General features: G+C 42.0%; 1 protein-coding gene and 1 long non-coding RNA gene across 2 annotated transcripts in view; both read left to right on the top strand.

Annotated features, from left to right (window-relative positions):
- Positions 1-24,154, top strand: part of TRPM6 (transient receptor potential cation channel subfamily M member 6) — a 720,746-nt gene that overhangs the window by 221,121 nt on the left and 475,471 nt on the right. The window contains exons 7-10 of the mRNA XM_086961279.1: positions 2,019-2,190; positions 5,925-6,099; positions 6,497-6,620; positions 7,835-7,907. Coding sequence (XP_086817405.1) covers positions 2,019-2,190; positions 5,925-6,099; positions 6,497-6,620; positions 7,835-7,907 — 544 coding nt within the window. The remainder of the gene's footprint in view (positions 1-2,018; positions 2,191-5,924; positions 6,100-6,496; positions 6,621-7,834; positions 7,908-24,154) is intronic.
- Positions 15,532-23,328, top strand: LOC147727238 (uncharacterized). Its single transcript, XR_015309461.1, has 3 exons — positions 15,532-18,196; positions 21,559-21,939; positions 22,074-23,328. It is a non-coding gene; the product is annotated as an uncharacterized LOC147727238 (long non-coding RNA).

The raw sequence follows: 24,154 nt of genomic DNA, 5'->3' as shown, positions 1-24,154 counted from the left end.
GGCATTTTGCACCACATTCTTCTTCATGATGCATTACAATGAAAGCAATTGAGATGCTAGGTTTCACCATTAAGGATTGAACTATTTCGTCACTGAAAGCATTTTCATAACTATTCTGTTATAATATGCTTATTAATAAACATTACTAATTTTATTTAAATTCTTTTGTTTCTACACATACAAGCACACTTTTGTGGGGCTGGTACTTTAATGTTCTCAGTTTCTGCACCGTTACTCTCAGACATGCAAAGTGCACGTTAGTTTCAGTGTCTCAGGGGCATATATATGAAACTAATTTTAGTCACAAAACGCAGTGTATGAGGAAAATCGCATCGCAATATTATGGAATCGCAACATTTGCGATTCCTTAATTTTGCGTAAGCATTTAAGGAATCGCAAATTGCGATTCCTTAAATGCTATGCAACAAGCACCCAAGTTGCGCGTTTTCTCCTTAAGAAATCGCATATTACCACCAGCTTCAAGTCGGTGGTAATTTGTGATTTCTTTCAAAAATGCACTTTTTGGCATTTTTCAAGGTGCCATGTTGCGCACATACATGCCCTTAGGGCATGTATGTGCGCCATATGCGCACACATGTTCATTTCAGGGGTGCATCAGGGTGTCCTAATGACACCCTTGCAACCTTGAAATTAGTCTCAATTTGCGATTCTCAAATTGCAAATCGCAAAATGAGAATGACTTCCCATTCATTCCTATGGGCCTTCCGGTCCATAGGAATAAATGGGAAGGTATTCCTTAATTGCGATTTCACAATTTGCTAATCGCAATTAAGGAATACTAAGGGCCACATGCATCAACCTATTTAGGAAGTGCAAACGGTGCGAATCGTTAAATTCGGCCGTTTGCGATTCCTAAATAGGTTTTTGGGACGCATGAAGCATTTTTGGCAAAATCGCTATTTTTAGCGAATTCCAAAAATGCGATTGCTTTTAAGGAATCACAAATTTGCGATTCCTTAAAAGCAATGCATGATTACTTTTAAAATTGCGAATTCGCAATTAGGGGGTGCAAATTACCACGAGGGTGGACCTCGTGGTAATTTGCGAAAATGTATTAAAATGCTCAAAAATGCATTTTAAAACACTGTCATGTTACAGACACCCATGTCCTTAGGACATTTGTGTGTGAAACATGCACTTCAAAATACATTTCAGGGGTGCAGGGGGGTGGTCCTTAGGACCCCCCCCTGCACCCATGGAATGCATTAACATTTTGCGAATTGGCCCATAGGAATCAATGGGAATTGCGAAATCGCAAATTGGAATTCGCATAATATTTGCGATTCGGTAAAAATTGCGATTTTTACCGAATCGCAAATTTTATGCAATTTAAATCATGCATCCCGTTTTGCGATTCCTTATTTGCGATTCCCTAAAAATCGCAAATAAGGAATCACAAAACCGGACTTTGAGGCATGTGGCCCTAAGAAACCGCAAAAAAATTGCAAATTTTTAAATACATCCCACTTTGCAATTCTCAAATAGAAATTCTCAAAAAATCTCTATTTGAGAATCCCAAAAACGGATTTTCATACCTATGCCCCTTAGTCAGTTGTTGTATGTGTAAATAATAATTGGAATGTTCGCTATATCCGCTTCTAATATGATACTATATGAAAAGACAGAGTCTTTGAGGGAAGGAAAATAAGGAGGGTGATGTTTGCATACAGATGCAGAAATAACGTCTTAGCAAACAGCATTTGAAAAGTCACATTAAACACCTTCAATAAATGTTATTTTCCTTGAGTTCTATTTCACAAGTTTTCGATAACAGAATGCATTTTTCCTATGGCGACCTTGTAATACGCTTTCCAGTCTTAAATATTGTGGATGATGACATTTAAATCAGTTACTTCACCAGGTAGTATGTATCCTTCTGCCCGCCAAGTTTTACAGATATATTTGTTTTCAATTTACTTTCATACGGAAAGAAAATAACAATAGAAGTGCATTAGCTTGCAAGTCATATGCCGAATTCTGTTAACATTGTTTTTTAGGTAGTGTGTCTGTATCAGACACTGGGAAACCCCCTCAGCAAGTTAACAAGCCTGAACAGCATGCACTCCCATTTTATCCTGGCTGACGATGGGACTGTGGGCAAATACGGCAATGAAATGAAATTAAGAAGAAACTTGGAAAAATACATTTCCCTTCAGAAAATACACAAACGTGAGTAAATTGTGTATTCAGTTTTTTTGTCCTTAAAAACGATAATATGTTTAATAAAAAGCAGAAAATATTACCAACTTGGAAACTTGCAGCAATAGCACTGATGTTTATTCTGAACACAGAAATAAAGCTCTTTAAAGTGATCCACCTCAAGTCGTTATTTGCCTCAACATCCATTTTTGTAGACAGCTAGTGGCTCTCTAAAGACATATGCATATCTCCACCCTTTTCATCTCTCTGTGTGTTAACCCATTTTATCACTTTGGCTTCAAATGGACATGAATTCATGAAACAATGGCCAAAAAACAGAATATGTTCATTCTCTTTAGTCTCTAAAGTCTGTGTGTAATTCCACGTCAACCGGGCAACACCATATACACATTGAACTCATACATTTAAAAAACCCTCACTTTTTCCTTATTTGTCATGGTATTGCTGAAAAATTGTAGAATGTGAAAGTTAAGGGCTAAAGAGAGATATTGATTTTAACAAATAATTGTTGAGTTTAAATAAAAACATTTGGCACCCACAAATAATATGTGGATTACCATAGAATAACTTTTTTGTAATAGTGATTATGTCCTCTATGTCCTGCACAGTGACAGAGGACACCCTATGTGGTCATGATACATGTCCTTTACACCATTACATGTCCTTAGCACTTACACTACACAGGAATGAGTCCTATAAAAGCTATATGTAGATTTCAACACAAGAGCACTATCCAGACCAAATGTAGCGCAATGTAAAAGACCCACTTTCTCAAACTTGGACACTAGGTAAAAGATATGAGCTGTGTTGTTCTGAAGAAAATAAAACCAGATCCAGACTAAACCAGAATGAATGTCATTCTTTTTAACAACGAGCAATGGTGGATATTTAAATTGCAGCAATATGATTGTACCATTTAACCAGTAGTATTTACTGACTGGTACACATGAGTAATTTCATACATATCTATTTATGAGAAAAATATGTCTGTATTAGAACCCAACATAGCCGCTGCACTATGCATGGACGCCCATTAGGAGGTGACCATTACATTTCAATATGTGTGCTAAATCATGTTATTTCACATAGTGGAATTTTGGAGTCTTGCATTAAATAATTCATCCCTCTAATAAATGTCAGCAGGTCAAACCAGCTGGTACTTTTCAGGAAATGTACCTGCTAAATAAAAGCCATGCTGATTTTTGGTGCAAGAAGCACCAACATCTGCATGTTATTTTCCATTAGTGGTAAAAAAAACTTTTAATTATAACAACCAATAAATTCCGAACCAGTGGAGTTAAATTGTGTTGGGTACATGATATATAGCATTTACTACTAGCCCACTCAGTATGAGGGCCTTAGTCTCCAAATCTCTGAGCTGGATATGTAGCTCAGTCCTACCTGGCCAGATGGTCATGTGTCTATGTGTCACTGTTAATGCTGTGACATGCTTCTCTAAACGTAGTAGAATACCAGTCAGTATTGTGCCATCTGACTTAAACCAAGTGGGAGAGAGTATCAGGAAGGGTAGTCAAGTCCCTCACTGAGTCCCTGTAACACTGTACATGCAAGTACGCTAGTAACGAGAAAGAAAGCCCAGTACCACATCCACCTTAGCCCTGATAACTAAATTAGAGATCTTCATTTTTTTATTGGGGATTTCTGAAAGACTTTTAAGGAGGCATATATCTTCTGTATCCCTGTGTTCCATTTTCTATTCGGGCTGAGTAGGCAAGTTATATATAAACTCTAGCCGTTGTGGTGACCTTTTTGATAGCACATTATGTGATTCACCTAACATTTCGGCAAATAGCCATTAGTTAATTTGTCTAGTAGTTTGTGCCTTGCTGTACAACAAATAATTGTTCCCTCAATTAAAGAATGGAGCCATACCCTAGCAAAAGCTGTTCGCTTGGGCCGAGGAACCTGCCCAGTGACCAATCATGTCACCTTGTGTGATTAAGGCTCTGGTGTCCTTTTAATCAAAAGGATCATTTGAGTAACTTTTGGCACGTTAGATTGGATCTTTCGAGGCCAATTGAGACCTCTTCGGTATTCCACTCCATCTCAGGTTTTATTTCCTAATCTCATAGGTGTGGTACTGGAATATTGTAGTAAGACTAGTATCTGATAAAAATGTCATCTGACATAAAAATGCTGACCTAAATATCATTTACAAAAATATCATGCATTTGGGTGGATGTTCTATTAATAATTCCAGTGAGACAATATTTTTTGTAAACAATAATTGTGACACAATTTGAATGGCAGATGACATTTATTCATACAATATTGACCTTCCTCAGGTGTAAGCCCAGTGGGAGGAATAATTAATTATTTCTATTCATGTCCTTCTGTGTGTGAGCACTTGCTACTTCTCAGTTCTGAAAAACTAGGTTTTCCCAGAAACTAAGGGTCATTTGAAGTTTGATGGCATCTCAGGATTCACCTGCGATGTTTAGAGTCGGGGTAAGTGTTGGGTGTACACCTGTGGAGCATCCGCATAAACCCCTAACTGGCAGCCTGCCTGTAACTGGACCCCCATGTCTTGGTGTTGCTCACATCACCCTATTTTGGGCAGGTCGTCACTCTTTTTTTCTACCTGAGGCTGCCATGAGGACACAGAGGTCCTGGGCAAGTAAGGCACTCCGTGATCCCATGCTCAGGAATGCATTGTCATGCACATTCAAACCATTGTTTTTTTTTGTTTCCTGAAAGCAGAACCCTGCTTGTCACAGAATTAGTTCCATCAGATGAGTCGATGGCGCAGCATTCAACTGACAGCTCTCTGGCATGTTTATATTTGACTGGCAGCCCCCCACCAGGAGAGTGGAGTCCATAGCTTCCATTGATTCAGCAGACCCCCTGCCACCAGACTCTAAATGAGACCATAAGTCCCTCCAGGGTGTTTCAGCCTTGTGAAGGCATTAATTGAAGCTGACCAAGTTGGCGTTGAATGCAGATCCTTCAAGGATCTTTGTAAACGTGAACATTTTTATAAACCCTTCATTTTTTGTCTGAATCTAAATGATCATCTTTATAGGCCCCAATGGTGAGTCATTTATTATATATATTTATATACATATTCATTGAAAAAAATGTCAGTTAAAACATACTGTTTTAAACTAAAAACAAACACTGAAATTCACTATAGTTATTTTAAGTAGCTATAATTCGTGCTGTAAAGTAACTTTAACTAGCTCCCCCGCCATGTTCAATTTTCTCGAGAATGATGCAGTGATTTTATCAATGATGTCATAAAACATGTCATTAGTGATGCAATATGGTAGGTAATTAGCAGTGCATGGCAATCTCAGTTTCATTAAAAATGCATGCCACAAATCAAATGGATAGTTTGGGAGAATACATTAATCTAGAAACACATATAAGAATAAAGGAACCACAGCTGCACCTTATGGCAAGTAACAGCTTGGTTATAAATGTCCATAAAGTAAGCGAGAGATTGGTACACAATTTTCGATTTGCAACTCTTGAGTGTTTCTCAGATCCTGATTGTTCTCCTGTAGATAAGAAAAACAGATTTTAAGTAATTGAATAATTATCATGACGCCATATGATGCCATCAAATATATTAGGTGCTTTACTAAGATTAATAGTAGGAATGTAATAAGTGGCAAGGATAGTTCTGTACAAAAGTATAATTAGTGATTGAATGAGTGAATATATTCCATAAAACATGTAATCCGGCGATTAGACTTACTTGTTTATGTGCCATCCACCAGGGATGGGCCAAGCAGTGCCGGTGGTTGGACTCGTAATTGAAGGAGGTCCAAACGTGATCCTCATGGTGTGGGAGTATGTCAGAGACAGCCCGCCTGTACCAGTTGTGGTGTGTGAGGGAACTGGCCGAGCAGCAGACCTCCTCGCTTTCACATTTAAGCACACCGCGGATAAGAGGTGAGCTGGCACATGTGTAATTGTTTTGTAACCTAAGTTGTCACATTTCAACATAAAAATAACCTGCGATACCACTAATCAATTTTATATAGGTTTTGTTTTTTATATAAGCTTACTCATCCTGGAAGCAGGAAAGGTACCATCTAGCCAAAAGATGGATGAAATCTTGGGGTTATTGCTCAAGGGTGTGCAATCTTGACCTATAAGATGTCAGGAATTTGTTTCACTAGAGACTCCATTGATATCTTGAGCTATCTTCTCTGATACTCCAAATCATCTTAGTTTATTTCTGGAAAAACACACGTATTGCATGACTGGGGGAGATCTGTGTGTTCAAAGTTCACTTGAAAGAGCTGCTGTTAACTATCTATATCTCCACCCTTGTCTGATCCATTAGTGAGGCGCGACCTCAGCTTAAGGAGGAAATAATGCTAATGATTCAGAAGACATTTAATTTTGGCCAGAAACAATCGAATCACCTCTTCAAAATTCTTATGGAGTGTATGGAGCACAGAGAATCGGTAAGTTTAATGGGTTTGGGGGTATGTTCTTTACTTATAATTGTTTGACCTTAATTGGTAGGCAAAATAGTTTTTTTCGTATTTGACTTCCATGGAAGACATTGTTTAGAAACCCAGTTATTCAATGCTCTGGCATAATAGCAGTGACAAAATATTTACATTTTTAAACACACTGACGTCAGAATATTGGAACAGCGGACTCTAAAGCCTAGACTCTGGGGATTTTCTACACTAACCCCGGGTGTCTAGAGCCTCAAGGGAGGTGAGAATTGCAGGTTCTATTCCTGTTGCCACTCGCCATCTCACCTGTCAGCTACTTGTCAGTACAAGCCAGTGACTGCTAGGGAAATTCAAGTTGCACTAGAAGCACCGCTCACAGAACCCCTGTGAATGCAGTGCTCGCTCCATGTTCCCAGAATAACAGGGGAGAGAGCGGTTGCTGAAATGGAGGCGAGTGCTCTCATGGGATAAAGAAGATGTTTAATTTTCGTCATACTGGGATGTGGACAGGGAATAAGCTACAGAGGGTGGTCTGAGCAGTGGCAGAACATCAGATAAATATTTAGATGTGTGTGAATATATAAAATATACATTTGATTACAATTGTTGGTGACTTTTTGACAAAAGCAACAGGTCAGCTTTATTAATGTTTGATGTGCTGACCCCTTGATAAAGCCAATAGTCCCGCTGACCCTTTGACAAGGTCTGCCTTACTGAAAATGACATCCTTTATATTGTTACATCACACAGTCAACTGTGGACAGCTGCAAAGGTTGGCTCCGTGGCCTGCGCTCCTAAATAGGGCTGGCAGGCTAATGCTCTTCTTCTGACGGGTCATACTCGGTCAGGCAGTTGGAGGAAGAATATGACACCACCCGCCCTATATAAGGTGGACTGTGCAATATCTTTTTACGATCTCTAAAAGAGGCAAATGGACCAATGGCTTAGCGGGTATGGTACTCCATGACATTGGCAACATGCTAAGCTGTCCGCCAAACTCTAAATCGGGGCCTCAATCTTGCAGTGATAAATGCATCATGTTCTTTAATGTCCAGCAGGAGTGTGTATCTGTATAAGGATGCAAGGCCCTCATGCAAATCTTGATTGTTTATATTCATTGTCAATTAATTCTTGCCCTCTGCTGTCTCTTTACTTAAGATTTAGTGTCATATGAAGAGATAACGTTGTGACATATTTCTTAAACCATTTCATAGATTACGATTTTTGATGCAGAGTCAGAAGAGCAGCAGGACATTGATTTAGCAATCTTGACGGCATTACTGAAAGGTAGGCATTGATGATCGATTGTTTTCTCTTGTATGCAGTTTGTAATGGTGCCTTGAATGAATAGTTGATTGTCTGTGCTCATGTGCTACTGTATTATTTTCATAATCCACTGACATAATAAACAATGCCTCTGTTAATTAAAATCTGCAATTAAGCTTTTATTTTGCTCCACATGTGTAAACAAGCAAGAGTTTTTAAAATGTTGTTTTGGTACTGGCCTGGAAGTCAATCTTTGAAAGACAAGCCTGTAGATATGGCCTTTCCCATTACTGGCAACCAGTAGATGACATGGATGGATCACAAATACATAACTGCCAGTTTAACGGGTTATCGTGTGAGACATGAATAATCCCGCATGACATCACCAAACTATTACAGCAGAGTTATCCAGTCAGTGCTCACCTTGACGTGTCTGTCACTATCAGAGAGAAATGTAAAGGACTTAAGCAATCCGTATGGGGAAGCACCTGGAATCAACACCAGTCTTTCAGCTAACCTTTGTTATCACACTTGTGAGATGTGGTAGACAAATATATGATTTTACAATGCAAACAATTACAACGCATTCTTTTACAACGCGGTTTTTGCATCGCAACTACCATTACATCGCATGATTTTACAATGCATTCCGTTACAACGCATACCATTACAACACATACCATTACAACGCATAATACTTTTAGTGCAACAGTAGGGTAAGTGTTGGATAGTGTAGGGGTAAAAATTACTATTCCCACTCCAGTGAGTGCAACAGTAGGGTAAGTGTTGGATAGTGTAGGGGTAAAAATTACTATTCCCACTCCAGTGAGTGCAAGAGTAGGGAAAGTGTTGGATAGTGTACGGGTAAAAATTGTTATTCTCATCTACCCCAAAAACCTATACCCACCCTAAAACTAAAACATCTCTTTTTTCCATTTATAAACTTTATTTCGACCGTAAAAGACCATAAAAGTCACATAATAACACATCACAAAGATGAACATGCATTTAGAATAGCTCTCAATAAAAATTTTAAAAATAATTATTTACAAATTGCATCGACTAACACAGGCTCATTACATTAAAAAAGGGGTATGAAAAGATTGATTGCACAATTACAATTGTTTTTTCACATTGAGAGAAGAAAACGAGAGACAGCAAATACCACAATAGTTTTTGTTTCAGTTCTAAATTCGATAAGAAGCAATACATTGAGTGAACCCGATATTTTTACAGAGTGGGATGAGCCAATATTTGCTTAATGATCTGTACCCAGGGCAAAAAAATAGTACATGTATCACTGTCTCAGGGGGGCCATTACATGCTGGGCATATATTTACAGACGAGTTTGCCCAGTTCTTTGTAAAATCAAATAGAGGAAGGGTGCCCTGCCTAAATTGTATAAATAGCTTCCTCGCCAGTGCGGGTTGGATTTCATCCATATAAGGTTCAAACATGTATTGGTCTTTAAGATTTAAAAAGTATATTGTAAGTTGACCAAGAGTGTTGTTTTCTTGCATGACCCTGAGCCTGTACTGTCTATAGGATTTCACCAGCTCAAGACGGGAGATCTGCGTACAATAGAACTCTGGACTAAACCAGCGGTCAGAATGGCCAATTTTAGCACAAAGATCTTTAATATAGGCAAGCCAAGGAAATTTAATTACCCCAGTTAGCTCCAGAGTCGAGCAAAGCTCAGACCTGAATGAAGCTAACTCAGGGGTCAGCCAAATTCTATGCCAAAAAGTCAATGGGCCAGTCCCGCTTCTTCAAAAATGGGTCTAATGCCCAGGTCAAGATGGAGAGGAACAAGGGGAGTGCTTGGTGGAAGATTCAGAAGATGTCTCATAAACTTATTCTCAGCTAGAGTCAGGCCCTTCATAGGACAATGACCACAAAGCTCTGCCCCATATAGTGCAGAGTTTCTTACCTGCACTTTATATATCTCTGTGGCAGGGCCAGGGACCATCGAACCTAAAGACTTGACAACTTTCATAATACCACCAGACAACTGCACCAGCCTTAAAACCGCTTTTCCCATGTGGGGTCCCCAGGAAAAAGACTCAGAGAGAGTAACCCCAAGATAGTCAAAGAGTGATACCTTTTCTAGCGGGATGCCGTTTAGCGTAGGATTGGGGCGGGATGATTTTACTGGATTAAACACCATATACTTTGTCTTGGTTGCGTTTATTTCCAAGCCCCTGTTTACGCAGAATAGGGCAAAACTATCTAGAATTAACGGTGTCCCCATTGGGGAATTAGCTAGCAACAAGGTGTCATCCGCAAACAACAATGCGGGCACCTTCCTTTGATCTAATTTTGGGGCATCACTATACCTGACCTGGCTTAGTTGGGAGACCAGGGCATTGACATAAAGGCAGAACAGGCCGAGAGCTAGAACGCAGCCCTGCCTTACCCCCCTGTCAACTGGGAAACGTGATGTCAAATCCAATGATTTCCCAAATCTAACCTGGGCAAAATTCCCAGAATGTAGGTGAATAATCATAGCTAATAGTTCTGGGGGTATTCCCAGTTCACCAAGAACTGCCCACAACTTGGCTCTGGGTACCATATCAAAGGCTGATTTTAAATCGACAAATATCAAATAGAGGCAGCCACCCTCTATTGATACTGTCTTCCAATAAAGGAGTTGGAGCCTAAGAAGTTGGTCAATGGTCGATACGTTTTTCCTGAAACCAGCCTGGTAGTCACTCAGTATGTCATGATCTTCCATCCACATGTGTAGACAATCGAGTAAAAGTGTCTAGAACAACTTCTGAGTGACATCAATCAGGCTGATTGGCCTATAGTTTATGGGCAGTATGGGTGAGCCCTTTTTATATATCTGAAATATTTCCGCTCTGAGCCATGTATCTGGAATTTTCATCTCCCGCACTATAGCATTAAATACTATCCAGAGGTAAGGAACCCAGATCATTGATTCCTCCCTGAATAGGTCCCCAGGGATCTTATCCAGTCCTTGGACTTTACCAAGGGGGAGTAACTTAATTGCACCTTGAACCTCTGCTAAAGTGACTGCCTCTAAAAGAGGCAAAGAAGCAGAAGATTGGTTGGTTTCCACGGGTACTAATACCAGGTCACTAGCATAAAGAGACTTAAAATGCATTTCCGAGGCTGAAGCAGAAATGTTCGGTTCTACCGGAGACCGTTCCGCAGAGTTATGGAGGTTAGAGACTAAGTAACAGAAGTTCTTCATATCCTTGTTGTGTAGAGGCACTCTAATGTCTTCCCATCTAGCACGCTCCCAGAGTTGTTTGGCTTGCTTAATTGTTACATTATACAGATGCCTTTTTATTTTTATTTGTAGTCTATTCTCACTCCGTATTGCCTCAATGAGAGCACCCTTGGCCGTCCGAAAGGATTTGTCAAACCAAGAAAGTTTATGGGTCCTATTCACAGGGGGTTTAGAGAGGGGGTTGAAAAATTTGTTATGGTCCACCGTTAGTTCGGCGTGGGTTATTTTAACCACGTTCATATCCCAAGTGGTAGGAAGTCGGTTTACCTCTTCCATGACCTTCTCAAGAAAAGGGATAATTAAAATGTATAAAGCTGCAATTTTTTCCGGGACTAACCTGACCGATTCCCACCTTATCCTTCTTTTGTTATTATCCAAGACTAGATTGGTACAAGCATTGGGAAGACTCATCGTTGGAATTTGATGGACCGGAATCCAAAGTTCCAGGACTAAAGCACTGTGGTCACTGTCGTGTCTCGAGAGGACCATAAAGTCAACTACCCACTGCCAGGCACTGGTTTCCACCAAAATATAATCCAAAAGGGAAAACTGCAGATCTAATAAAAGTAGGCTTCCCTGGTTGGTCGGACTTAGTGCGGCCATTACATGCCCTTTAGGAGTGCAATAACATGACCTTGTTTATCTGCATCACCAATGGGGACCACACCTTTACCTGCTTGATCTGTGGGTCAGGAATTAACCAAACTCTGTCCTCATCACTGGGGACTCGAATTGGAAATTTAAATCGCCCCCTATCACCTTCCTTACATCCTTAGGTAGGGATTGTAGGATTGCAGACAGATCATCAATTACAGAGGATTCCTTCAAGGGACTTACAGGATGTGAATACAGGTTAATAACCACAATTTTAAAATTAGAAAGAAAAGTTAGCTTAACGCCCTGGATATCATCTGATGATGTGATCACTTCCTCCATCTGGCAGTCCAGATGAGTTGCAACCAGAGAGACGAGCCCCCTGAGGGTCTGCACCTATTACTTCTATGTGCAGGTACATTATACGTGGCATAACCCTGGCTCATAATATCATCTATTGACCAGGTTTCCTGGAACAGGCAAATGTCAAATTGAGATATAAACTTAATTACTTACCTTATAATGCGTTGTAATGGCATGTGTTGTAATGGTATGCGTTGTAATGGCTTGCGTTGTAGTGACATGCGTTGTAATGGCATGCATTGGAATGGCATGCGATGTAAAGCCAGTTGCGTTGTAAAACACAGTTGTGTTGTAACAGCTGCATTGTAAAAGCACTGCGATGTAATGACTGCGTTGTAATGGATGTTTCCCGTGGCAGGCTCCCAGGTTTGTGGCCCATATTTTTACCCAAGGTTCCGCGTGCTCCTGTACATGACAGAGACATACAGACCAATGCTTGTGCATTCTACATTGGTAATAGCTGGGATTTCATGTTAACTAGGTCCGCTGCTCTTTACAGATTATTTACTATTCTTTATTATGAAATGTATATCTTTTCATTGGGTGGCATGTAGTTCTATAGACTATCAAAAATGTAACTCCTTTTTGAACAGTGATTGAAGGAAAAATGCAATTTGTCCCTCTGTATGTGCTTGGCCTGTGCCAGCATATTTTCACATGAGAGGCCTAAGTTCTCTGTGTTGTTAGGTTAAATGAATAGAATTGTTTTCTATAATCTCTAAGGTGGGAGATTGTAGTAACCTGAAAATTGAAATGCATATGAGTCTGTTTGTGAAGATATTCAATCTGAAAGTTTGAAGAGATGTAGGGCCAGATGTAGAACCACTGGATTGTGCGACTTGCAATTTGCGACAAATTGCGAGTTGCAAAATCCAATGTAGAACATTGTCTCAGACACTGTTTGTGATTCCCAATGCCTCATGAATATTAATGAGGCTGTCGCAATTTGCGACCCCATTGGGAATGGATGGCACTCCCAGGGATGGTGCCCTGCTGGGCTCAGCAGACCTACATGTCTGGGACTGCTTTGTCAATAAAGCAGTTGTTTAAAAAAATGCAGCCTGTTTTCCTTAAAGGAAAACAGGATGGCCTATTTTGCGGTCTCAAAGGGGCTGGAATCCCCTTTGCAACCGCAAAAAACGGTCGTACATCTGGTCCATTATTTTTAAATCCATATTTTAAAAACTAACCCTCAGGTCTAAAAATATCCTTGTCCTGCTGTGCTCTGACTACTTTGCTGAGCCCCAGTGAGTATATTCCTGGGGACCTGAGGGCAGCTCTGTGGCGAGACAGAAAAGCCAGAAACCTGCCTCTCTCCCTAAAACAAACACTTCTGCACTCTTAAAACTGATCCTTAGCCTGTTTTAGAGGGAACTTTGGACCCGTGCAGCCAACTGCCTTGCAGCCACTTAAATGTAGCTATCTGAACCTAGTCCTGAAGATGTTTATACCACCCTGAATACCTGTTGCAGTCATTGAAAGCAATTAATCGAAAAGGAGAAAAGGTCAGTGGGATACTATAATAACGTGCAACCTATAAAGCAGACTGACTTCACACTAGATACCCAGTCCATGTAAAGAAAGAATCCTGTCTCACAATGGCACTCTAGTCGGCACATAGTGACTTTCCCTGTGAGCAACATAGGCCGACTGAGGCCTTCTACTGTTCATTTCCGGTGCTCGATATTTGTATTTATTCTAAAGAAACTTCTGCAAAAAGGCTGTTTTGTGGTTGTGTTTGTGCATTTTATTTTTGCTTTAACATATTTGTAATAATCAGCTAGATTCATCAAAGACCCGTTTTGCGAGTCTGTAATAGCGATTCATAAGGAATCGCTATTAAGGACTTGCAAAACGGGATTCATGTAGGAATTGCAAAAAATATTGCGATTCCTACATCTTCCTTATTTGCGATTAGCAAATTGCTAATCGCAAATAAGGAATACTCCATAATTCATTCCTATGGGCCTAAAGGCCCATAGGAATGAATGGGGAGTATTCCTTATTTGCGATTAGCAATTAGCTAATCGCAAATAAGATCGCGATTTCAAGGATGACAGGGGTGTCCAAAGGACACCCTGTAGCACCCCTGAAATGCAAATTTACACAGGTGTTGCGCACACACATGTCCAAAGGACATGTGTGTGTGTAACATGCAACAGAGAAAAAATGCACTAAAGTGCTTTTTTCTATTTTTTCGCTATTTACCACGAAGTCAGACGTTGTGGTAAATATCGACCAAATATTGCGAATTCGCAATTTCAAATTGGTTAATGAATTGCATTTAAGGAATCTCTAATAGAGATTCCTTAAATCCAATTCCTCGCAAATGTGCAAATTCTTAATTAGCGAATTTTGCATTTGGGATGATGAATCCCAAATGCAAATATTGCACTCGCAAAGGGCCAGATTCTCAGAATCTGGCCCTTTGCGAGTGCAATTTAGCTTGATGAATCTAGCTGTAAATCCGCTAAGGGAAATCACCTTTCCGAAGTAAATTTTTGCCGTTATCTAATTTTTATTTTGTTGACCTTATTTATATCTTTCAATTTCCACTTTTCTAAGCCTTGTGGTGTCAAATTAATTTTTTAAAAATTATTTTTGTAAAATATCGGTTTGTCCCGGTAAGTTCTTTAGCTCTTAAAACTATTGATATAATAGTTGATTTTGCTTCACATCCTAACATCTGTGAAAGGGAAAATATTTGAACATGGCACACTTTACTGAAAATGTAACCAGCAGATGCAATTTGGGAAAATGTAGTTTGGCTTGGTAGGTTCCTTCTTAACAGTCTTTGTATCGTCACTGTCCCCCTACATATTTCGAAATCGATTTATTATAAGCAATCTAATCTGATTACAGTAAGTATTATATTTGTTTATGGCTTTTGATGAGGCTGGGCCAGTCCAATTCTGGAGCCTGAGTTCTGTTCAAGGTACTTTTCCCATAAATTAATTACTTCTGAAACCTAAAACAGACCTTTAGACTTGAATGCACTATTTTAAAATGATTTTCAGTCCATAAGCACATGGTATATGGATTTATCTCGAGAACAGAGGTATAATACATTGAGTAAGTCTTGCAGATACAAACATTTATCAATGACGTAAATAGCATACCTTTAATAAATACAGGTACCCCAGGAAGCAGTGTGGAGTACCTTTTCCAAGCTTTACATACACTTTCAACAAAATGATTGTTATATCAAACAGGCATGTAGTATCTCATTATAAATCTTAGTTATACTTATACAAATACACAACTGTGTCTTATAATATAATACACAGTCCTGAGAACTGAAACAGTCCTATTCGAATGCATATTTCTTATATTTTAATTAAGTATATTTAAAAATGTGCAAGTTGTGACAATTTTCCAGAAGTAACTTAGGCAATTTTAGAACAACATACTGAATATATTGCTGTCCAATATGAAGCGAATCAAAACATCATTTCTGTTAAGCAGCACTTGTCATTTGAAGCATACAAGAACATAAATTAATTATGGGTGCTGTCAAAAGCTTCACATCAGACCTTTTGCTGTGTTTGTATCTGAGCTAAATTTAAGATATAGTTTTAGAACACCATCTCACACCACACCCTCATCAACAAACACTACAACATCAGCAAACAGCAAAACACCCTCAAGTGGATCATCGCCTTCATTACAAGACTCACACAGAGCATCCAGCTGCCTCCATTCAACTCCGAACTAAAGGACATCATATGCAGTGTACCCCAAGTATCATCCCTCAGTCTCACTTTGTTCAACACCTACATGAACACCCTTCTAGACATCATCAGATCCCACAGCCTCAACATAATTTTAGACACAGACAACACTCGACTTATCCTCTCGCTCACCGAAGACCCCTTCACCACCAGAACCAAGTGTTGTTACTTGTAATGCTAACTTTGCTAGCTTGCATATATTTTCTAGTTGCAGCACAGTTGTTTCATAATAGAGCACAATACTTTCAATAAATATTGTAAACTTTCCTCATGTATTTATTTTGTTCATCATGGCGATGCATGAGTGAGAAAACAAAAGGTGACAATCTGTTTCCACAGTTCCCCCTGGGGGTTAAAGAGTTGTGTTCTTGGATGCCAATTTACCTGTTACTCTGGGAAGGTTAGGAGGACAGGTGGGGCACTATGAGCTAGTCAGATTTGGGCCCATAGATGCTGATGTGGTATGGTGACTCAATCCCTACATTCTAATGTCCTGTAGTCCCAGGCATAGTTCTGTTTCTATTCAGAATCCCAGCAACACATCTTCTGCGACACCATGACCAACATAGCGAACTGGATGACTAACAACTGCCTTAAACTCAACTCCAACAAGACTTTTTTGGGGGGAAGAACAATTCCCTATGGAACCACAGCTGGTGGCCAGCAGAACTTGGACCGACATCCACATCAACAGACCATGCACGCAACGTAGGCAGCATTCTAAATGGTGAACTAAGCATGAAGCAACAAGTGAATGCAGTTGTCTTCTCTTGCTTCCACACCCTTCGCCTGCTCTACAGAATCTTCAAATGGATCACAGTCAACGCCAGAAAGACCATCACTCAGGCCTTTGTCACCAGCCACCTCGACTACGGCAACGCTCTCTACGTTGGCATCTCCACTCCAGACTATATAGATGGCTGCAACCAGACTCATCTTTGACCTCCCCAAATGGAATCACATCACCCCCCCCACCTCAGAAACATCCACTGGCTCCCCATCCAGAAGAGATGCCAGTTCAAGATCCTCACACACACCTACAAAGCCCTGCACAATCAAGGACCCTCCTACATCAGCTATTGACTGAACTTCCATCTAACTGCAAGAAACCTGCGCTACTCCTCACCAGCCAGTGCGCACAGCACCCGCATCTAATGCAGCAACAGCAAGGGTCTCTCCTTCTCCTATATCGCTGTCAAGACTTGGAACAAACTGCCCCTCCATGTTTGAGCTGCACCCTCCCTGGCGGACTTCAGGAAGAAACTCAAGATCTGGCTCTTCGACAGAGATATCGCACTCACAGCACCCAGATACCCCTAATTGTGGTAGTTCTATGCTATACAAATACTGATTGATTGATTGAGAACAAATAAGATTGGAAACAATGTGAAGTAAAATGCACACTTCAAAGCATTCCTGTGGGGCTCCATTTATTTGCTGCCAAAATGAGTAATGTCAAGGAATATGGAGCTTAACTCCTTTAGGCTTTCCCTGTGAGATTTGACATTTCTGTGTCATTTTCATGTAATGTCCAGAGTTACATATTAGTCAGTGTAATTGAAATACAAAAACAGTGTGGCGTTAAATCTGGACCAGGTGCGAACAAAGTGAATTACATATTGCAACTATGCATTAGTATTAGAAACATGTTTTCCAAAATAAATCAGCATAAAATGTACTAAAGTTTTGCTAAATAGCATTTTTAGCTTTAACAACCACTTATAGATTTGATTTGTCAACATATGTTCCTTCATGATGCATTAGCATTACTGTCCATTTTCACCTGAATTTGTTTTCAGTGCGCTTACTAGGGGTAGTTTTTGGTCCAGTATATGCGAGTGGTATTTGAAAGATAAGTCAACGTGCATTTTTACTCTATTGATTTTATCTACAAGCCCCGGTTGTAAAATGAGATAATGCATTTGTATGTCTCAGTGTTTGCGTTTATTTGTATGAAAGCAACACAACGCCATCTAGGAACCTTGAAAGTAAATGTAAGATAACAACGACCCAATGCAAGAACCACTTGTTATTTTAGTCTACGCATAAATGGGCACACCTATACTTTTTTTTTTAATTAAGACTTTTTTGTTATTGTTTTTGTCACGGCATAAGTAAAGAGGAGACAGAATAGGGTGGAAGCAAGGCTCGGGTCGGGTGTACACGCGGGTGGACGCAGTCCACCCACTCTTTTCACAGGGTGGACGCCGTCCACCCTGCCAAGAAGTTGAGCCCCACTCTAAAATATGCTGAACTCGTCCTGGTGTAAGTTTGAGACACCGGGATACATTCAGCAGTGCCTGCTCATTATCAGCTTTCCTTCCGAGCAGCAACGTGCAGACGGGGAGGGGGGGTTTCCTTTTTAGGTCGAAGGCCTAAAAGACTGCGCTTGCGCAGTCTTAGGCCGGAGATTTAATGACTCTCAGTAGCGCAGAAGGTCCCGCCTCCCAGCCCCATCTCTCCTTCATTGGCTGGCTTCCTAAACGGAGGCCAGCCATTGGAGGAGAGATGCGTCACTCCAAACAAGCCCCGTCCTTTTCGGATTTGGGGCCGTAATTTTTGCTGTTCTTTAGACAGTGACGTCGTCCGTCACTCAGCACAGCAAAACACGCCCCCAAATCCAAAAATGTCCTAAGCTTTGTTGCCGCCATTGTTGCCCAGCCGGCGCCGAGTACGGTGATGCAGCCCACATGCTCCGGTGCGGATGGGGCTTCCGCCCAGTGCCTCGGAGCCCAGCTGCAGTCTTTTCCACTTCCTGATGTCCCTGGCCGTCGCCGACATGCTGAACGTCCTCTACGGTGAGTTTGTCCTTATTTGCGCAACTGTGTGATCCTGAACAGGCCGGCTCCCCCCTCCCCCCTCCCTCCGCCCGCAGCTCTTCTCAGGCCGGCTCCCCCCCTCCCTCCGCCCGCAGCTCTCCTGTGTCCGTCTCCCCCCCCTTCGCCCGCAGCTCTCCTGTGTCCGTCTCCCTCCCTCCACCCGCAGCTCTCCTGTGTCCGTCCCCCCCCCACGGTCTGTGTGTTTCTTTAACTAAGTTTTTGTCCGTAATGGATTTAAACAGCTGTCAATCTAAACAGTGGAGTTTAACAACCCCAATTCATGTGGTAAACTTGCGATTCCGTCCTGGTAACGTAAGTAGAGCATTTGGTGAATATAGATCAGGGTGGCGGACATTTGGCAGAGGGTCTTCAAAGCATGTGTACCTCACACACAAAAAATTTGGGACTAGTCATTTATGCAATCCAAACATTTATCTCGTGTTGCAGAATAAATATGGGAAAATGCGAAACCTGTTAAATAGCTCAGGCCATTCCAGAATGCTTCACCTCCTCCAGCGCAGGGTGTGTGTGTTGAAACCCGAGCCGGCTGCCGCGGAGCGAGAGGCGGGACCGAAGGCTTCATAGGGAAATAATGCGGTGTTCCTTGGGCGATCGCAATGCGTGCAATTCAGACTGGAAACATTCCTAAATGGCCTCCGGACATGCCACATCTGAAAGGGTTGTCCGTTCCCCCCCCCCCCTCCCTCCGCCTGCAGCTCTCCTGTGTCCGTCTCCCCCCCTCCCTCCGCCCGCAGCTCTCCTTTGTCCGTCTCCCCCCCTCCCTCCACCCGCAGCTCTCCTTTGTCCGTCTCCCCCCCCTCCCTCCGCCCGCAGCTCTCCTGTGTCCGTCTCCCCCCCTCCCTCCGCCCGCAGCTCTCCTGTGTCCGTCTCCCCCCTCCCTCCACCCGCAGCTCTCCTGTGTCCGTCTCCCCCCCCTCCCTCCACCCGCAGCTCTCCTGTGTCCGTCTCCCCCCCCCCCTCCCTCCACCCGCAGCTCTCCTGTGTCCTGTGATGGCAAAAGGGTAAACCGTTGTTTGGCTGCTCTCAAATATTGGTCAGAATTAGTTTAAGAATGCCTCGAATTGAAAAATACATGGGTCTGGTTTAAAATCAAAAGAGTGGCCCAAGCCAAAGTGTCCTTCATCTAATAGGGCAGTATAACAAACCTTTTGACTGTGTCAGTAGTAAACAGTGATGATCGACTCATTAAATTTAATTGACACTGCTAAGAAAGCAGATAATGTTTTTGGATCCTTTGTATATTTGCTAGGAGAGGCTAACCCATGGTTTAGAATTGTCAGGTTTATGAGCAAGGATGTTAGAAGATTCAGTTGTGATGTATTACCTCGAGAGTTAAGTACAGACACATAAGGACCCACTGGATTGAGAATGGAGGATCCGTAGGCCGTAGTTCGAACTGCTTGAGTCTGTATAACAGGATATTTTGTTTGGCTTTTGAGGTTTCCATTTATTTATGTAAGCAATCAATTGGTTTTACAACAGAGGTAAAGGAATCAATGCCGAGATCCATGTGGGGCCAGGCAAACAGTCAGGTGCTTATGACGTTAACCCTGTACCCCCCTTGTGCGTAAGTACAAGCACTCAATTGTAAACAAGCACTATGCAAAAAACTTGGGGGGGGGAGGGAACAAGGGCAGGGTAAGGAAAAAAGTGGCTCTGCAGACTTCAGAGGACACCACCACAATCACTGTCCTCGTCCAGCACCTATGGTGTGACACAGTAGATTTTAGATACTGTGATGTCACGAGCGCCACAGGAAGTATATTGCACTGTTTGTTGTACTCGCCACTGTAGGTTCTGGGTGAGGGTCTCCTGTGTCCGTCTCCCCCCTCCCTCCACCCGCAGCTCTCCTGTGTCCGTCTCCCCCCCTCCCTCCACCCGCAGCTCTCCTGTGTCCGTTTCCCCCCCTCCCTCAGCCCGCAGCTCTCCTGTGTCCGTCTCCCCCTCCCTCCACCCGCAGCTCTCCTGTGTCCGTCTCCCCCCCTCCCTCCACCCGCAACTCTCCTGTGTCCGTCTCCCCCCTCCCCCCTCCCTCCACCCGCAGCTCTCCTGTGTCCGTCTCCCCCCTCCCTCCACCCGCAGCTCTCCTGTGTCCGTCTCCCCCCTCCCTCCACCCGCAGCTCTCCTGTGTCCGTCTCACCCCCCCTCCCTCCACCCGCAGCTCTCCTCTGTTGCGCTCCGGAGAGGGGTCGTTGCATGCAATTTATTTCAGGTGGGATGAAACTCCAAATATTCAATGGTATGAGGTGAGAGAGAAATACTGGGCAGAGCCTAAGTTAACTTTCATATTTTTTTTTAAAACATTATCTCTTTTGCTACTGATCCCCTTTTGGCAAAATGGCTGAGTTCTATTGCAATGGGTGAAAATTACACCTTTCATCAGCATCTAGAGATAATTAAACGTACATCATATGCGGAATATACATTGTCAAAATCAATTTTGGGACCAAAACAAGCCATGCACAAAAGGAAGCAAGCATTGGCACAGCTGGTAGGTCAGGTTTGCCTTTTGATTGTGACTGAATGCTAAAAAAAAGGATAATATGTACAGTGCATTTTTGACAAAAAAATATTTTAATGTGTGAAGATTCAGTGTACTTTTGAGATGGAAAATAGTCACTTAAATATTCCAATGCATGCAATTTATTTCAGGTGGAATAAAACTCCAAATATTCAATAGTATGAGGTGAGAGAGAAATACTGGGCAGAGCCTAAGTTAACTTTCATATTTTTTTAAAAACATTAGCGATATGTTTTAGCAATGAAGCTATTGGCAATGTAAATGACAATGCCATTTATTTATTATTTAAAATAAAAAAATCATGAGCAATGCCAATAGCTCTACCTTTAATGCTGCCGAGACCATTGCATTGTAAATGCTTGTTGAGACTCCAGCTGGGCCATAACAAAGGCCGAACTTAAAGGCCCATTTGGCCTTCTTTGTATGAGTATCCAGGCTTGGGGCTGCCTGTAGCCTCACAACTAGATGTAAAGGCAGAGGAAGGGATGCAAAAGCAGCAGCTTGTTAACACTTCAATGACGCATTAGAGAGGCACGATTTTGACTTTGTTCAGACCCCATACATAATAGATATTCATGCACTTGAAGAATGTCAGATACAATTTAAATACCAGTATTTTTTATTTGTTTTACAGCTCTATTCATCCCAATGTAGAGTGCCAGATCACTTTACAGCAAACCTACATAATATATTATCAATAAATCACACACATTTGTAAATCATTGTACAGGATGTGTTACATAAGACAGTGAGGGTTATTTATTTATTATTACAATTTATAGAGCGCAACGAATGCCCGTGAGCGTCTTGGCGCTATGAGTTCAGTTTATATCTCAACAGAGGAAGTTAAAACAGCTGTCAGGAGTGATAAGGGGCAGACAGGTTACTGGATGTAGGAGTCACATATCATCCTTCATAGCTCACTGCTATACTAGAAGGATTACAATTCAATTGCATGTACCAAAAGGATCTCTTTGTTCAAAGCAGTAACCTACTAACCTATCTACATAAAATAAGATCTGCCATCTGCATGTTACTTGATGTGCTTGCATGGAGGCGCATTAACCCTGTATGCTACTTTAAGTTAAAAACTAGGTCTAGACAAAAACATATCTTTCTGTTAAATATGTTAACCACCAGGCAGCTAAAGCAATCACATCTACATGGAAATGTGCTGCACGTGGAATATTACGCCTGGTGTGGTAGGCTGGCAGCAGAGTTAGTTTGTCAATCCTTGGGTAAAGGAACCTGTCACTTCCTGCAATGCCACGCGCTGTGATGTCCCTTCCTGTGATTCTACCTAACTTGGCGAGTCCCTCACTTCTTTTTTTAGGACTTGTGCCCTGGGTGGAAGGCACCTGCACACTACAAGATAAAAAAAAAACATAGCGAAGAATAAATAAGTGCACTTTGGATCAGATGTGAAGATTGTCAGCCAAACAATGAATAAACCCATTGCACAAGTTCTATGAGTGAAGTAGCATTACCATGGGCCGCATGTACATTTTGCTCTGAAAAGAGAACTGTCTTGCTACACGGATATAGGACAAAAATCCCAAAAGCCACCAAAACAAGCATTATAAATACAATAGGTCTCAGAATTGTTTTAGTTAGAGCTATTGACTTTGGAAATGACAATGTTTTGTACCTATGTGTTAACAGGAACATTTTGAGAAACTGGGTGAATACTCGGAGGTAAATTTGGCAGAGAAATTTACAAGATGCTTCCTTAGAAGTCAAAGTAATAAAAAAAGCTTAGGTACAATCAATACAATGATGACCTTGTGTGTGCCGGTCCGCGACGGGGATGCGGCGCGAGCACGCACAACCTGCACTTGCCCCCAGCTTGATAAACCCTTGCATTACGGGTGCCCATACCACCACATGCGAAGCAGCCGACCCTATCCCCGCATGTACTTTTGCCTTACTTTGTAACGGAAACCTAAATATAACACCCAATGGTGCCGACAGCCTTGCGGAAACGCTGCCCTGAACGCCGCCTGTAGAATTTGCCTAAATTTGTGGGTGATATCTAATCAGTTATCGTTGGACTACCTGTCCCGTAAGAGAGTAAACCTCAACTTTGTTCTTATGACTGCCACACCGTAACCGCTTGAGCTACATCATACATGAAACGAAAAAAAAACTCGGTGTAAGAAGTCATCAGCATGTGGGCACAAGTAAAACAACCTCATGCCTCAAACACTAGAAAATGCTTTAAATGGCAGCCTGGAGATTGCTGTGTTTGATGCCCCGCATAAAACAACGACCCCCCAAGCTGCACCACCGAAGGCCTCCATCGGCCATCCGGTGCACTGAGAACTAGCCATGGCTCTCTGGCGAGCAGCAGGCCATCCCTATGACTGAAGGGGGCTATTGGAAATATACCGGGGGCAGGTGGGGAAGAGGTCCCGACTAACCTTACCACAACTTGGCTGTATTCCGGACCCGACGACCGAGACGATGACAGCAGGACGCACAACAAACGATGGCATGTTCAATGGTTCGACAACAAAACGGTTGAACAACCAGCAAGACTGCGTGCCCTGCGTCAAGTGTGGAGGGAAAGAATCTATATGGACTAGTTAAAGGAGAGAGTGTAACGCCGCATGTGAAAGATCAAGTCCGGGTGGGCGGTGCCAAAAGTGGACAGGGCGGTAACCCGGACGGACTACGAAGCCTCCTTTACAATGAGAAGCCAGCATTTACCATTCTCTATGACGCAAACCAATAGGCATCATGGGCAGGGCTTCAAGTCCCCTTCGGAAACCGTATTGATTACAAAAAGCCCTCGCAGAGCGAGGAGCGCATGCGCTCTCCAGCGCAAGGTCTGCGAGACCTAAAAAGGATTTCTGGAAGGTACAGACACATGCATCAAGAAATTCCTCAGAGATAATTACATGTGGTTCACTTAGAGAAATAGCACCAACAAAACGTTAAACTTAGGAAATAGTTGCAAAATC

Source organism: Lissotriton vulgaris, chromosome 3_1 (assembly GCF_964263255.1).
Source record: "Lissotriton vulgaris chromosome 3_1, aLisVul1.2, whole genome shotgun sequence".
In the NCBI taxonomy this organism is placed as follows: Eukaryota; Metazoa; Chordata; class Amphibia; order Caudata; family Salamandridae; genus Lissotriton; species Lissotriton vulgaris.
This window is presented reverse-complemented; position numbering and strand designations above follow the sequence as displayed.